This window comes from Mesocricetus auratus, unplaced genomic scaffold (genome assembly GCF_017639785.1).
Source record: "Mesocricetus auratus isolate SY011 unplaced genomic scaffold, BCM_Maur_2.0 Super-Scaffold_100011, whole genome shotgun sequence".
In the NCBI taxonomy this organism is placed as follows: domain Eukaryota; kingdom Metazoa; phylum Chordata; class Mammalia; order Rodentia; family Cricetidae; genus Mesocricetus; species Mesocricetus auratus.
Genome location: NW_024429195.1, coordinates 6,706,687 through 6,723,812, shown reverse-complemented (window position 1 = coordinate 6,723,812; position 17,126 = coordinate 6,706,687). Strand labels below are relative to the sequence as shown.

The following is a 17,126-nucleotide window of genomic DNA, read 5'->3' as shown; positions in this document are numbered from 1 at the left end:
GTAGTTCCATGACAGCCTTCAAAGTCACAGAGAAACCCTGTCTTGAAAAACAAAAAAATAAAACAAAAACAAAACAAAACAACAAGTCTTCCTATCAGGCCTAGAGGCAAAGCACTTGCTGCTCCACAGAGGGTCCAGGCCTAGTTCCCAGAATGCTTTAGGGGAGCTGGTAGCCATCTGCAACTCCAGCTCCAGGGCATCCTACCCATCTTCTCACCTCTGAGGGTGGGCACCAGCATACAAATAAACTTGGGGAACATGCACATACTCCTGAAGAGAAACCCTAACCCTGCCAATCAGTGTTTTACAAATGCCGGTGCCTCAACAAACATTTGAATACAACTTAGAAAAAATAGAACTTTGTTGCTATAATGATAAACAGCACACTTGTTGAGGGTAGAGGTAACTTTATTGTAGAAATCACTTACAAGAGAAAACGGGCAACCCAGATGAGTCAAGTAGCCTTTGCTACCGAACCAGAAGCGGAAAACAGAGGGAATGTGGTTCTGCTGTGGTCTTTTATAAGAACCTCCATACACGCCTCTGGCCATGCCCAAAAGTAGGTGTGGTTAGTGGCGCGGTCCCACCCTTTTCGTTACCACATCCATATGCAACTCTAGAGTGCTAAGTGGCTAATGGCGCAGTCCTAAGTTTCCCCCTACAGAACTTACTAATTTTTTGATACCTTTATACATGTAAATAATGAGTTCCGGTTACACTTATTGTCTTAGTTAGGGTTTCTCTTGTAACAAAACACCATGACTAAAAAGTAAGTTGTGGGGGAAAGGGTTTGTGTGGTCTGCACTTCCACATTGCTGCTCATCATCAAAGGGAGTCAGGGCAGGGCAGGATGCTGGAGGCAGGAGCTGATGCAGAGGCCATGGAGGGGAGCCACGTACTGGCTTGCTTCCCATGGCTTGCTCAGCCTGCTGTCTTAGAGAAGAACCCAGAACCACCAGCCCAGGGGTTGATACCCCCCACAATGGGCTTGGCCCTACCCCATTAATCACTAATCAAGGAAGTGCCTTTGTCTTAAAGTTGATCTTATATAGAGGCATTATCTCCCTTGAGACTTCCTCCTCTCTGATGACTCCAGCTTGTGTCAAGTAGACATAAAACAAGCCAGTACAACTGACCCCTTGTCACCTTGACACACAAGTATCACTACTAAGCTACAACCCTTTCTGTCTTATTCATTCCCAAGATCTCACCTTGAAAGCTCGACAGTCTTTGCAAATTCATTCAGTCCCTTTAAACCAGCCAATCTCTTTTAACATCCAGTCTTTAAAAATTCAGATTCTCTCAACTGTGGGCTCCAGTAAAAATAAAAAAAGATAAATCAAATACTTTCTTCCAACAAGAGGGAAAAACTCAGAATGCAGTCACAACCAAATCAAAGCTAAGTTGAACTGTAACTGCCCAGTGTCTGGGATCCACACATGATGTTCTGGGCCCCTCCAAAGGGCCTGGGTCACCTGTCTGTCCCTGCCATCTGCAGCACACACAGCCTGTCTTCTAGACTCTGGCTGGCTCCGTTCCACTGCTGCTGCTGTTTTTGGTAGTCACCCCATGGTACTGGTATCTCCAGAATCCTGGAGTTCGTTGCAGTAATAGCGCTGTACTTCCAACAATACCCTCTCCTAGGGTCTCCATGGTGCCAAGCCACAACTTCTCTGCATGACTCCTTCAGTCCTAGGCCTTCAACTACCACTGAGGCTGCACCTTCACCAATGACGTGTCCTAGCCTCTTACAGTGCCAAGCTTTATCTGCTATCCATGACCCCTTCATGCCCTCAAAACCAGTACTAACTGGGTAACTCTTACACAACCGCACTACCAAGTCCAGCTGGCTTTGCGAGGTTCAGCCTTGGCCCCCTCTGGAACACAGTCTCTGTGTTCTCCCAGGAAATACTTCTGCGACGATTTCACCCCAACAGTGCTGGTCTCTTCTTAATCACCGCTAATTTCTCATCCTCAGCCAACCAGCATTTCGCATCCCAGTCATGGAGGGTTTCACTTGAGTAGTTCTGGCATCTTGTTAATCACAGCTGACTCTTCATTGTCATTGACCAGAATGACAGAATTTTAAAGTAGCAAGTGGCCCTGATAGCCTTTACATTTCCCTCTGAAACTTCATAAGCCCGGCCTCCATCTTCTGTATTTCTCTCAGCATTATTATCTTCCAAACTCTGAAGGATCATCCCACTGAGCTCTCAACACTCCTAACATTTTTTTTTTCTAGCCTGAAGTTCCTAAGTTCTTTCACAATCTTCCCCTAATCGTGATCAGGTCTGTCATAGCAAAACCCTCCACTCCTGGTACCAACTTTTCATAGTTTTCTACTGTTGTAATAAAACACCATGACCAAAAGGCAAGTTTGGGAGGAGAGGGCTTGTTTGACTTACACTTCCGAGTTGTAGTTCATCACTAAGGGAGCTCAGGACAACAACTCAAGCAGGGAAGAAATGTGGGGGCAGGAGCTGATGCAGAGGCTTTGGAGGGGAGCTGCTCACTGGCTTTCTCTTCATGGCTTGCTCAGCCTGCTTTCTTTTAGAGCCCAGGAGCACCAGCCCAGGGATGGCACCACCTGCAATGGGCTGGAACCTCCCCTGTTGATCACTAATTAAGAAAGTGCCTTACAGCTGGATTTTTAAATTAATTTTTTTATTCTCTCATACATGACATCCCAACCTCAGTTTCCACCCTCTCCACTCCACCTAATCCCCCCATACACATTTCCTCTCTACCCAAGATCCACTCATCCTCCTCCTCCTTAAAAACAAACAAACGAAAACGAACAAACAAACCCAAACCAAACAGACCTCTAAGGGATATCAACTGAACATGGCCTAACAAGTTATAAGAGTTGGCGCGAACCCTCATATCAAGGAAGGACCCAGTAGGAGGAAAAGGGTCCCAAGCATAGACAAAAGAGTTAGAGACACCCACCACTCCCGCTGTTAGGAGTTCCTCCACAAGAACACGAAGCCACACAATCATATATGCAGAGGACCTAACTAACCCATACAGAGTCTGTGGATGCTGCTCCAGTCTCCGTGAGCCCCTACGAGCCCTCCTTAATAGATTCTGTGGGCTGTGGTCCCATGGCATCCTCAAGCCCTCTGGCTCCTACAGTCCTTCCGCCCCATCTTCTATGGGTTCCCCTGGCTCCACCTCGTGCTTGGCCGTGGGTCTCTGCATCTGCTCCCATCAGTTGCTGGATGAAGCCTCTCTGCTGACAATTGGGCTGCGCTCTGATCTATGAGTATAGCAGAATATCATGAGGAATAATGTCATTGATTTTTTTGGGGGGGTCAGGTTATGTTTGTTCCTGCCCTGTTCTCTGGGCTGTCCAACCTCTGGTTCCTGGACAACCAGGAAGTGCCAGGCATGGGTCCCCTCTTGTGACATGGGCCTCAAGTTGGACCAGTTGTTGGTTGGCCCCTCCCACAGAGTTCTGCACCACGGTGACCCCAGAACACCTTACAGACAGGGCCGATTGCAGGCCAAAGGTTTTGTGGCTGGGCTGGATGCATAGTCCCACCGCTGGGAGCCTTGCCTGGTAATAGAAGATGGCCAGTGTTCCCATGCCCACCTACCCCCAGTCCACCCACAAACCTATTCTTTTCCCTGTCCCATGGACATCCATGCAACCCCTCATGGGCCCTGCTTGTCACTTAGCCTCTCCGGGTCTGTGGATTGTAGCACAGTTGTCCTTTATTTAACAGCTGACATCCACTTATGAGTGAGTACACACCAAGTTTGTCTTTCTGGGTCTGGATTACCTCACCCAGGATGATTTTTTTTCTAGTTCCATCCATGTGTCTACACATTTCGTGATGTCATTATTTTTAAACAGCTGTGTAATGCTCCATTGTGTAAATGTACCAGATTTTTCTTTATGCATTCTCTGGTTGAGGTTGTTTTCGGTTTCTTAGAGCTGGGTCTTATGGGGGCTCCTTCCTTTCATGATCACTCTTGCTTGTGTTATGTTGGCATTAAAAAAAAAAGCTGGTGCCGGGCAGTGGTGGCATACGCCTTTAATCCCAGCACTCGGGAGGCAGAGGCAGGCGGATTTCTGTGAGTCGAGGCCGGGCTGGACCGACAGCCTCCAAAACAATACAGAGAAACCCTATCTCGTAACCCCCCCAAAAAAAAAGAAAAGCGGGTACACTCATCTATCATCCTTCCTATCTCTACCAGCTCTGCCATGTTTGGTGCTTTTTAAAAAGAAACTTCAATAAAGGTATAGAAGGCAGTGACAGTGTTCTGAAACCTTGACTGTTTTTCTGGCCTGGCCAAGGACTTTCTGATGGGATTTCTTCTAACATTAGCGGACCCAAACAGTGAATGCGAGAAGGTGGAGTTCGTGAACTTGGTGCTGCTCTTCTGCGAGTTTATCCGCCACGACGTCTTCTCCCACGATGCGTACATGTGCACCCTCATCTCAAGAGGAGATCTGTCAGCCACGGCCTCGGCTGGGCTGCGGTCACCAGTAGGGGAGAGCGCAGACGAACACTACCCCAAGGACCACGATATGAAGCTGGAGGTACACCCCTGGGGGGCGTTGTCCATGCCACACCCCAATAAACTCCCCTGGGACAGTCAGTTCTACTTGGCGATGGAAAGGCAACTGGATTTTAGTTACTTTCTCTCCATAAAGTTTATTTCCGCTCCAGTTGCGAAGGACGCTTGGAATACATGTCTTCTAGAATTTTCTGTGTTGTATAGTTAATGAAAAGATGTGACTGACCACAATTTTTTTCATGAGATTATAATTATTTGTTTTCAGTTTCAGATGTGATTTTTTTTAATATCACACTCCTATGACTCTCACTCCAAGGAGTGTCTCCATACTCTGCTCTTCTCCACATAAAGAGGGAATCCCTCGTTCTTAATAACACATATTTTCTTTGCAAAGTTTAATCTCTTTCTAAAACAGAGAGTAGAATTGTTCTTATGCTGTGGGTATGACTGTGTGCCTTTTTGTCAGGTCCTGGTATTTTAGACATTGCCCCAGATACTTAAAATTTCAAGATAAAATGATTTAGGTGACAACGAGAAACAGTGGAAAACGATGAGACTCTGAGAGTAGTCAAAATACATATTTACTTCAGTTATTTCATGTGAATTTACCAGATAGTCTTATGATGTGTTTAAAGCTGTGGCCATATTTGTTCGTTTTTTAAAGCATCTCATATTCTTCTTAGATCTTTGAGTGTCTCATTTTTTATTTTTTTACTATTGGAAATAGCTCAATGAAAGGAATTGTGTCAAGTTTAAGTTGTAAAGCTTGGTTCTTCCTTTAAGACATCATGGAAAATTAAGGCTTTGTCTTCACAGGGGGACAGAATGTGACTTTAAAACCCCATCCGCGTCTTCAGGCTCCCTTTAACTTCCTTTAGGGAAATAGGCAGTGGCGGGTAGGATATTGTGATATTTGCCGTCATGTTTCAATTTTCATTTCTTAAACTACAAAGTTTACAACGTGGCTCTCTTTTTTTTTTTTCTGGCAATTACCAGGAACACAGTATTATGGCGCACATGGGCCTTGGCTCGGGAACCACTACCATTTTTGATGAAGCAGACAAGAGTGACTTTAAAAGTGACTTTGGTTCTGAGTTTCCAGTAGGTTCAGCCTTTGGTTCTCATTGGCCGTCACCTCACCAGTCGCCACCCCAACTTGTCTCCACTTTTCTGACTTGCCCGTGCATTGGCATGACTCACACTCACCATGTCAATGTCACCCACCCCAAGTCACGGTGTCCTTCCGGAGTCGTTCCTTCTGAAGCCATCCTCAGCCCTGAGTTGCATTGCCTCCTCTGTAAACCATACAGAGCTGACTGGCTTGGACACTTTCATTTTGAGGTCATCCTCCCTGCGGCGTGTGGGGATGCAGCGTCATTAGGATGCTCTTTACGTAAAGAATGGCGTTACGGTTAATTCATTTTTCTACTGCCTCTCAGTATGATGCGTTTTTCATGAACGTTGCTGTTTATGAGGACATCGTTTGGTTGTACAATTAAAAATATTTATCTGTGGATTAATCTTATCAAGTATTACTAAGCATGTGCTTTTGGAGGAAATGCAACTCTTTTAAGTTTGCTTCCATGGCCAGTCCTCTTATTGGTTTGGCCCCTCTCCTCCCCCCCCCCCTCCCCGTCCCCGCCCCACTCACCTCCCCAGGTGTTTTTCATTTTCTCAAGGGGGGATGGGTGGGGATATTTACAGATTTTTCTTGTGTGATTTAATTTTTGAGCATGGGTAAAGTTTCTGTGTCTTGTGTTTGAAGCCCCGGCATGGGGTACAGTGGCGCTTGGTTTTGCGCTCGTCGTTGATGATGTCTGATATTTGTTTTACATGACACAGATTTTCTCCCCCATGCCTGGAGAGTCCTGTGAGGCTGCCCACCCTTCCCTGAGCAGAGGGATGTCAGTCAATGGCGAGAAGCTGCTGAAGAGGGAGAAGCCGAGGGAGCTCATTTTCCCATCGAACTATGACCTCCTCCGCCACCTGCAGTACGCCACCCACTTCCCGATACCTCTGGTGAGTCACGGCTCCACCAGCCGCGGTGATCTCGTTCTGTGGGCCTTCGTGACTGACTACCCTCTGCGCCGTTGCCTTGGTGCTTATCATTTGGATCACATGACCTGTGCACAGATACAGCTTGGATGCTATGGTGTGGTTATTGGTGGCTAATTGCATTTAGTAGAACTCCCTGTATTAACATCCTGTTACTAAAAGGACTTGAGTCGCCGCAAGTCATGTCTTAATGTGTTCCCTACTTTAATTTGAAAGTCAATTGCTGGTTACTTTTTCTTTCTTTTTTTTAACCTGTGTTGTTTGGCTCTACCTTTTGGCATGTTACAGATGAGTCAGAATTTTGGGGCCAGTTGAAGCAATTGGGTGAAAAGCTAAGTGTCCTCTAAAAGGCATGCTTTTGACATTCCTGTGTCCCTTCCATTCTCAAAGGGAATACAGGCGAGAAGGACCAGTTGCTGACAGAGGTTGTGGGTAGGTGGGCTTGACTTTTGGACTTGGTAGGTTTAAAGCTTGGGTAGCAGCTGAGGAGATCGTGGCAGGGTACTTACTGTTGAAGTCTTAAGTAATGAGGTGTTTATCTCAAAGTGAATGTCAGTAATGAGTAGTAGGCTAAGAACTGAGACTTTTTAATTCTTGGGTTAACTGTTTCCTACATGCTATGCTTTGGACACGTGGAAGTTTTGAGCAGTATGCTGCGGATTTCTTTTTTAAAGACTTATTTATGTATTACGAATACAGTGTTCTGCCTGCATGTAAGCTACAGGCCAGAAGAGGGCACCAGATCTCATTATGAGATGGCTGTGAGCCACCATGTGGTTGCTGGGACCCAACTCAGGACCTCTGGAAGAGCAGCCAGTGCTATTAACCGCTGAGCAATCTCTCCATCCCCCAGCTGAGGATTTTGTTAAAGCTAAACATAGTTGATATTTTGGAACATCCTCCAAAATGAGTCACACTCACTAAGTCCATGTTTTAACATCAGTTAAAAACGCTCTCTTTGTGTCCTGGTACTATGCTAAATCTTTACAAAATTCTTTCTTGTTCATCTCATAGTATTAACAATAATTTTCTATGTTTTTTTTTCTGTCTCCAATTTTCAATTCAGCAGAGTAATCTGACAGTTCATTTGTGGTAATGGAGAGATTAGCTTTATACATTATGGATGTTTCTGATACATTCATGGATAAACTATCATGCCTTGGGTTTTTTTTTTTAATATTAAGTGTAAACCTGGCAGTAGTGGCACACAGCTTTAATCCCAGTGCTTGGGAGGCAGAGGCAGGTGGATCTCTGTGAGTTCAAGGCCAGCCTGGTCTACAGAGCGAGTTCCAGAACAGCCAGGGCTACACAGAGAAACCCTGTCTCGAAAAAACAAACAACAACCAAACAAAAGTGTAAAACAATGCAGTGAAATGGTGGGAATAGTTGCGAGTTACATGCACTGGCTGTTGAGAATTTGCAGGTCTGTCTTCTCTGTGCCTCTGGGGTCTGAGCAGGCATCCGAAGTCAGCTTCTTTTTGTGTTGTTCACATGACCTTGTCTTCGTCCCTAGAGGAAAGTGCTGTCTGGCCATGTTCCTTGACAACTGTTGGAGGATCTAATTTTAATTTTTAATAATTTTTGTGTGCTTATGCAGGCATGTAAGGTGTATACTATAGTGTGTGTGTGTGTGCACGCACACGCGCGCACATGCCAGAGTGTACAAGCAGGTGTTTGCATGTGTACAAGCAGGTGTTTGCATGTGTACACACATTCACTAGGGCTGGAGGGGTGTGTCCTACTCTCCCACTCTCTGCCTGTCCCTTTGGCACAGGTCTCGTCTCTTACTGTAGCTGGAATGAGGCTGGTGGCCAGTGAGCTCCAGCGATCTTCCTGCCTCTGCTTCCTACGGTGTTGGGGTACAGGGGTGAGAGGCAGTTCCTGGCTTTGTATGTGGATTCTGGGGCCCAGACTCAGGTCCTCATGATTGCACAGGAAGCGTCTTTACCCACTAGGCCACCTTCCTTGGATCCAGTTTTAATTGGCTTTTGACCTAGTTTGCTTTCTGCCGCCGCTGTGATGAATGCCACCGTCCAAAGCAACCGGGGGCAGCCAGGGTTTGTTTCCTTTCACAGATTACAGGATTTTCTCAGCACGCTCATAGCTCATTTGCTGCCATGCCTCACCCGTGTCTGCGCTGGTAGTGGGGAGGATCTGCTCAGAGCTGGGGCAACTTGTAATGTGGACTGCAGATTCTTTCTGATTGGCCAGGTCTCTATATTTGAGAGATACCGTGGCCTAACATAGGCTGTGTTCCTAGCGTGGCCTAGTGATGAGTCTCTGTCTCTAATAAGACTCTTGACCTAGTGATGAGTCTCTGTCTCTACTAAGACTCTTGACCTAGTGATGAGTCTCTGTCTCCAATAAGACTGTTGACCTACTGATGAGTCTCTGTCTCTACTAAGACTCTTGACCTAGAGATGAGTCTCTGTCTCTACTAAGACTCTTGACCTAGTGATGAGTCTCTGTCTCTAATAAGACTCCTGACCTAGTGATGAGTCTCTGTCTCTGCTTTAAGACTGTTGACCTAGTGATGAGTCTCTGTCTCCAATAAGACTGTTGACCTACTGATGAGTCTCTGTCTCTTAAGACTCTTGACCTAGTGATGAGTCTCTGTCTCTACTAAGACTCTTGACCTAGTGTTGAGTCTCTGTCTCTGCTTTAAGACTGTTGACCTAGTGATGAGTCTCTGTCTCTGCTTTAAGACTCTTGACCTAGTGATGAGTCTGTCTCTACTAAGACTCTTGACCTAGTGATGAGCCTCTGTCTCTACTAAGACTCTTGACCTAGTGATGAGTCTCTGTCTCTGCTTTAAGACTCTTGGGCTGGTTTTGTTCTTCTAATACCTTTGATGTAGATTTTCACTTCCAAAACAGTTTCAATAGTTAATATAATTTAACAGCTCCCTCATGTTGTTAAAAACATACCTATGTATTTGCAACCCCCCTTTTAAAATTAATTAGGGGTAGGGTCTCATTCAACAGGCCAGGATGGCCTGCAATTCACTTTGTAGTCCCTGCTAGTCTTGAACTCATAATGACCCTTTTGCCTCAGCCTACAGGGTGCTGGAATTAACCACTGTGATCCACAGTTCCTGTTACCGTAAACCTTTTATAACTGAAAGTTATTATGTGTTGCAAAAAAAATAAATAAATCAGATGTTAAGAGCAGGAGTACTGACTAGAACACTTACTAACTCTCCCAGGGGTAGGTTAAGAATGAAGACAAGGCAGGTATTTTGATGTCTTTATTTTTTAGGCTGCTGAAGGGCTCCCTGGCAATGCAGATGCAGATGACGTGGCATATTTTCATCAGGAATGCAACCATTGAAGTGAGCCTCCGAGTCTTTGCCATGGCTCTCCTCACTGTGGTCACCCGGGTTGACCCTGGTTCAGGATGCTGTTAATTTTCCTGTAAAACAGTTGGGCTGAGGAATATCAGCAGCCATTGGGAGTGCAGTGTTGGCTTGCACTGAGAAAAGGACCCCCACAGGGACCAGCCTTGTGTTTTGCTAGTTGATCAGCAACTTCTATTACTAATTATCTTCTTTTGTCTTTGAAAACTACGACCAGCCTTGCAGTTCAGTCGGAAAGAAGGGCTGGCATGCCAAACCCCCCCTGTATTTCACAAGTCGTTCTCACATCTTGATTTTTCATTCTGAGGCTTAGTCTTTTTAGGTGAGGCAAAAGTCTCAGTGACCTTCAGACGAAATGCTTTTGAGAGATGGTAGTACAAGATTGGATCAAAACACAGATTGGACACAGCCAGGAGCAGCGTGGCCTCTTTGGCTTTGAAGAGGGAGATCCTCGTCGAGCAGTCTGTTATGACCTCCGTCTGGCTGAGGGTGTATGGGATCCTGACGGCGTGGTAAGGGACAAAGCATATGATGTAACCCGCTGTCACCAAAAGGATGTTGACTAGTGCCGTTTTCACATTCGGGTAGTCTGCGTCATCCCTGTTTCTGTAGAGTTGCCTAATTACAAGGAAGTTGGATATCAAAATGATGGCTGAGAAATTTAAAAATATTGCCACACATATGAAGTTTGTTAACAAATGCCAGTTTCTCCCAAACTCCTTTTTAAATTCCATGCAACCCACGTTTGACTTCTCTTGGATGTCCTTGATGGGGATCACCATGTTGGGCACCATTATAAGAAGCACCATGAGCCACACGACCGTCGATATCATCTTGGCAAATCCAGGTTCTTGTATGCGGTATATTTTGCAGCTGTGTATTAACTGAAGACATCGGTCAATGCTGACGAAGGCGAGGAAGATGATGGATAGGTACATGTTGATGTAGATGAGGCAGGCTGTTACTTGGCAGTGGAATATCTTTAGCTTCCAGGGCGCCACCCCCAAGTCAACAACAATTTTTACTGGTAATGCCAGAGTGAGCAGGAAATCAGCGGTGAGCAAATTAATTAGGTATATGCTCACACACCTGTGATTTGTGGTTTTCTGCATAAAAGCCCACGTTGCGAAACAGCTTCCAATGATCCCAACGAGGAAAACCAAGTAAAAAAAATAGGTAAATGGTTCCAGATCTCTGTAAACTGGACAGAACAGTGAGCTATTTGTCATCTTCAGGGAGAAGCTTGAATTCAATAATTAAAAAAAAACAAAAAAACAAAAAATCCAGTGCTCTGTTAAAAAGAGGAAGAGGGAGATGTTAGTCACTAAAATCAGAAAATAACTTTCCTTAAAAACATTTGTTCTCAAAACATCACGGTCTTCCTAGTTTCTAGGAAGAGTTTCACTGGGCTAGTGGGAACATCCCAGATGGGTTCCATGCTCCCATTGTCTGATTTCTGTGACTTTCAGGAAATCCCGAGTAAGTTTGCTTTGGGGAGGGGATGCTTTTGGCCTTGTGGGTTTGTGGTGTATAGCCCTCTGCTACTGGCTGAGGTGAGATTTCTTTGCAGAGGAGGCAAATGACCGGAGGTTCTGGGAAGTGGAGAGGGGAAGGGGCTGCTGTGGTTTTGTCTGAAATAAGATTTCGGTGTGGCTGTCTGCTTTCTGCTTTTCTTTTTGTAGGTTTCGTAGCTTATGCTGCAAGAACCTAGGCTGTTAGGAGAAAAGAGATGGCAGCCAATGGTAGAAAGCTTTTTATATTGTTATTTTAAAAGCAGGCCTTCTGTTGTGAATTTAATCTCTATTTCCAGTGGGAAGAGGTAAAGGGTTACTAATGACTCTGATTTTGAGTTGGTGCCAACTCTCCCTCTCATCATACTCCTGTTTCATGGCGGTGCAGACCGGTGAAAGCCTGTGGTGTGGCCTCCAGCCATGCGTGGCTGGTGAGCACTTTAAATGGTGAATGTATTAAAGATTTTATTTAGTTGCCATATTTAGCTCTGAATACCCATGTAATGTTTTTTTGTTGTTGTTATGCTTGCTATGTTAGTGAAATTGGTTTCTTTGCACTTTTTTAAAAGTTTACCTAAATAGAAAAACTTGTCTCGTTGGAGTTTGACAAATATTTTTGTCCAACATGATGGCTTTACCTATTTCTTTGGAAGTGTTGTTTTGAATAGTTTTATGGAAGTGTGTTTTAAAAGCTTCTATATTTAGTTGGTTACAATATTTCCCAAGGACGACCAGTAAATCTGTATTAAAACGTAACTTTATTGGACCTGTTGCTACTAATTTATAATCCCAGCATGCAGGAAGAATACTGGTTTAAATTCCTTCTTGGCTAAATGGCAAGGATAGGCTGGTATCCGTGAGACCTTGGCTCAGTCTAAAGGAAAACAAAGCAGGCAACTCTGAGTTTCTGTCAGACCCACCACAGCTGAGCCTGGTAATGACGAGCACATTGTCACGCTCCTTCCAGGGAGAGAACACTGCTTGACTTGTGAGCCCAGGTTAAACTGAGCTCCCTTTGGTGTGGTTTAGTGTGGCACCCATGTGCAGGGCCACACGTGGTACCCTGTGCTATGTCTCTTGATGTGGGCAATCCATTTTCATGTTAAATAACATTCCTTTTTTTTTAAAAGTAAAGTTAAAAAAATATCACTTCCATAAAGCGAAACTATGTGGAATTTCCTGAATGTCCCAGAAATCAGATGGTGAAAAACCCAGGCTTCTCAGGCTCTGGAGTTTCATCAGTAGCAAAGTCAGACATAACCTTACAGAATGTCCAGAGTTTACTGACTGAAAATGGAATGGCTCAGCAGCAGTAAAACCCCTCTCTAAATCAAACAACTTCTGTCATCTTACTCAGCTTTATCTTCTCAAGTATTTAATGATACAAAGTATTTACTATCATGCATGTTCATGGCTTATGAGTGTGGGTGGGCCTCGGCGGGCCTGTGGGGGACAGTCAGTGGGCAGACAGCTTTGTGGGGTCAGCTTTCTCCTGCCACCATTTTGGGAATTCTGGGATGAACTTAGATCTACTCGTGCACCTAATTACACCCTTTCTGGCTGAGCATCTAATGGCCCCTCTGTGTTTGTCTTGGAATGATGCAGTCATTGAAAGTAAGTTGATAAGAAAGTTTGGTCTTAAGTGTCACTCTTCTCTTTTCCCCAGAGGAGTTAGGACTTTTGGGGTTCACTCTCATTCTGTACCAACTGTAATGAAAAATTTAAAGCACTTACTATTTGTGTTTGATGAGTGTCAATTTTTTTTTAATAAAACATTTATGAGTCCTGGTGTGTGGTTGCTGTAATCTGAGGCACGCCAAGTTTCAATCCAGTGCTTGGATAGCTGGCAAATTACAGAGCCCCAATTCCATCCCCGTCATATTTCCGAAGCCACAGTAGTGTCAGTGATGACACTCATCCTAATGATTAATGCTGTAGGGACCGATCCTTACCCGAGTGTTGTGTGGCAGGAATATCCTTAGCAGTTTTCACATCAAACAGCTGAATAAACATCTTAGCTTTAACTTTACTCCCAAACACTCTAGAAATATGAGAAGCTGTGCAGTGGAGTGGAGTCTGTCTCTCTCTCTCTGTCTCTATCTCTGTCTCTGTCTCTGTCTCTCTCTCTCTCTCTGTCTGTCTCTCTCTCTGTCTCTCTGTCTCTCTCTGTGTGTGTGTGTTCATACTTATGTGCATGGGTACGCATACTTATATGTGGTTAACTTTAGGTCTTTCATGTAAAGTTCTGTAAACTGTCAAAGTTACCATGACTGACTTCCCCCTAACATTCCCTGATGTCTGTCTTTGCTTTCACTGCTGGGCTTGAACTCTTGCACACTTAGCATGATAACCCGTAAGGGATCCACACCTCCATCTCCCCTAATCCCGAGTCTCTCTTTAGATGAGTCTGCACCATCTGTGAGTAAGTCCCACCCATCTCTGTACTTAAGCCGGGAGCTTTAATAATGGGTGGATTCTTTATTGGTGACTTCTTTTAGTCCTCATACCGACTGAGGAGACTGCAAAATGCTGGAGATTTTTGCAACTTGTTTGAGCAAGACGAGGATCCGTACTTGCCGATTGTTCTCTGGGCTCTTAAGCTTTCTCCTTCTTCCTCTTTGTGAGTCCTGCCTGCAGACCCTGGGCCTGAAGGACACCCTTCATGTCTGAATGCCACACCACACGTCTCTGACACTTCCTTACGGGCACTTCAGATGCTGCAAACCACTAGTAATTAGTTAACTGGTTTCTGTGAGTGCCCTTTCTTTGGCTTAAACAATTACATGGCAAACTCTCGTTTTATTGGCAAGGCATATGGTAAAGAGAAGTATTATAGGATAGTCTTGAGTAGTATTCTCTGTCATCAGAACTGACCATCTATTATTCCAGAGTGGGGTAACCAATGTAACTAATGCTGGAGTGGTTTGCATTTGCTTCATAGCTGAAAACTTTGTGTATGTTGATCCGCAGGCAGAATTGTAGCATAGCAACATCCCATGCTCCCTATCGCAAGTCTGAGAGCTAAGAGCTTGATAAACATTGTGGCAATAGCATCTGTGGCACGCTCAGCAAGTAGGCACACTCAGAAAGTGGGCACACTCAGCAAGCAGGCACACTCAGCAAGCGGGCACACTCAGCTAGGAGGCACACTCAGCAAGGAGGCACACTCAGCAAGCGGGCACACTCAGCAAGGAGGCACACTCAGCAAGCGGGCACACTCAGCTAGCGGGCACACTCAGCAAGTAGGCACACTCAGCTAGCACTGTTCAACCAAAGGAAGAATGGAAATTAAATGTCTCCTTGGTTCTTTGTCATAGGTTTGCTCATTCCTTAGGGGGTAAAACAAAAACAAAACAGAGCTGAACAGAACCTTTGTAGGTTTTCCGGGGGAGTCATGGTGGACATGCTTTGAAATTTGCTAATGTAGGAGGGGTGGAGAGGACTGTCTGGTTAGGACCTCTTGGGAAGGTACACCATGGCGCTCCCTGTCTAGTGAGAAAAGCAGATAGCTCAAGCTATTGTTGTCTGGAGAATTAGTCTAATTTGATGTATATGTTCGCGCGCGCGTGTGCGTGTGCAGAAGATGCTGATAGCAGCCCACAGCTCAGCTCTAATTACAGTCTAATAGTTGTTGCCGCCCGACAGCCTTGTGACTTTTAGTTCTTTTCTGCTTCAACACTGAAAAACCATGACTTTGGTTCCCCTGGCGCAAACTCTGAATTAGCTATCACCAAAAAGGACCTACCTGGTGGTGTCTTCTCTGGCTGGAGCAGACCTGGATCTGGTCTTCAGAGAGTCATGAGCTGATGAGCCGTTTAGTTAGCCGCAGTGGCAGGCCCATTTTGCAGGGTTGCCTGCTGAACTAAGAATTTCCTTTCCTTTTTGTGTGGTTTTAAAATGTTACAGATTGACGTAGATGAAACTGTGGTTTGCAAATGGCTTAGGCTCTGTGAAAGTCTCCCGAGGAAGTTTTTTTTTGTTTTTGTTTTTTGTTTTTGTAAGGAAACAGTTTTCTCCACCTTAAGTAACTCTAATCTGTCAGTTACTGTTTTAGAGAAAATATTTTTCATTAATCCATTATAAATACCTTGCCTGCTTTTTCTTTTGTTATTAGAAGTACCTCAGACTGTTCTGCTTCGTTGATAGCTTAAAAAAATATCACTGTTTTAAAGACACATGACAGCCTTAAGGAATCCGCTGCCTCTTCCCACCGAGCAGGGTTGCTCTCAAGTTGTCACCCAGACAACGTGATGAACCGAGGCCTGTATATAACAAGTTGTACTTTCTGCTGCGTGATTAACTGTTCCCCTGCAATGACACATGCTAGCTAGTGTTCTGAACTGAGTCTAGCTCTGAGGTGGCAGCATGCCCCGCAGCTTCCTAGTCTGAACAAAGAGTTAAGCCTCGTTAGTGATTGGCTTTATTTTTCTTTCTGAGTTGCTGGAGATCAAGACTTTGAGCATAGTTAACTTAGAGCGAGGGTAGCATTTATGAAAAATAACATGAGCTTCTGCCCCAAATATACTTTGATACATTCATTTGCTGGGATGAATATGAATTTTATTGTGATATAGATATACGTATAAATATAAGTATTATGATAAATATGCCAGTACATAGTTAATTGGTAAGTGCCAAGGTGTGGCCTCTGTAGGAGAGACATTTGCAGGAAAGAAAGTTGAGGTATGAAGTCCGAGCTCTCATTCTCTGGGCGTGAGTGTGAGGCGAACAGAGTTTAGAGGTGGAATTGCTCGCAAACTGGTTAGTGAGTAGTTTTTGTGAGATATGAAGGGAAGTTGGGATAAAATAACTTCTGGTGAAGCTTTTCTTTATTTTTGGGTTGCTCTTATTATCTGTTTACTTCCTTGCTTTAGTTTAGGTTTAGATATTCAAAAGGTGAAAGCAACTAACCGTTGTTAAAATTCTAAGACCGCTCGCTGTTGATGGCTGGGTTGCCGTGTGAGCAAGCTTGCATGGCTGGGTTGCCGTGTGAGCAAGCTTGCATGCCTGGTTCTCTGTGCCTGCACCTCACTCCTGGACAAGTAGGAGCTAATCTGTCTCCTCTTGGGGTTTATGAGGCAGGATCTTGCCACATAAACCCAGGGTGGCCTCAGACTCACAGGAATCCTCCTGCTTGAGTCTCCACTGCAAAGATCACAGATATGCTGCAAAGATCACAGATGTGTGTCATCATTGTCTGGCAGGAACTTGTTTTGTTATAGTGAAACTAAATTTTATTTTTCATTTTTGGTTTTGTTTTGAGACGTGGTCTCATTACATAGGCAGGCTGGCTTGAGGCGCCAGATCCTCCTGCCTCTGCACTCTTGAGCTTGGGGTTACCAATCCATCTGCATTTCCATCTTGAGAATAAGTTCTGACCGTCTGAGCTGTTGGAGAATGCTTTTTCCTTTATTGCCCTTGGTAAGTTTTAAATTTTAAGTATTTCAGACACAGGTGTTGTATCTATATCATTTCAGTCCCCCGTCTCCCTTCTCCAACTCTCCCTGTGTCCCGCATTCATCTTGAATTCATTACTTCATTTAATAATTATTTTATACACGTGTATGTGCATGCATGCATGCATACATACATACATACATATTCTTCTTGAATCCATTTGGCATTGCTTGTAACTGTATATTTAGAGCTGATTGCTTGGGATCAGATAATTCACCGGG

At 44.6% G+C, this 17,126-nt stretch overlaps 2 protein-coding genes across 8 annotated transcripts in view; one reads left to right on the top strand and one right to left on the bottom strand.

The window, feature by feature from the left end:
• Positions 1 to 17,126, top strand: part of Med12l (mediator complex subunit 12L) — a 307,049-nt gene that overhangs the window by 88,580 nt on the left and 201,343 nt on the right. For 5 of the 7 annotated variants that reach the window (XM_040754384.1, XM_040754381.1, XM_040754382.1 and 2 more), the window contains 3 exons: positions 4,335 to 4,549; positions 5,524 to 5,628; positions 6,370 to 6,546. In XM_040754384.1, coding sequence (XP_040610318.1) covers positions 4,335 to 4,549; positions 5,524 to 5,628; positions 6,370 to 6,546 — 497 coding nt within the window. The remainder of the gene's footprint in view (positions 1 to 4,334; positions 4,550 to 5,523; positions 5,629 to 6,369; positions 6,547 to 17,126) is intronic. The other 2 variants (XM_040754386.1, XM_040754385.1) reach the window with 1 other exon arrangement.
• On the bottom strand, positions 9,817 to 15,773 carry Gpr171 (G protein-coupled receptor 171). Its single transcript, XM_013118993.3, has 2 exons — positions 15,194 to 15,773; positions 9,817 to 11,228 (listed from the first exon to the last, which is right to left on the bottom strand). The coding sequence occupies exon 2, from the start codon at positions 11,164 to 11,166 to the stop codon at positions 10,207 to 10,209; it is 960 nt and encodes a 319-aa protein (XP_012974447.1). The 5' UTR covers positions 11,167 to 11,228; positions 15,194 to 15,773; the 3' UTR covers positions 9,817 to 10,206.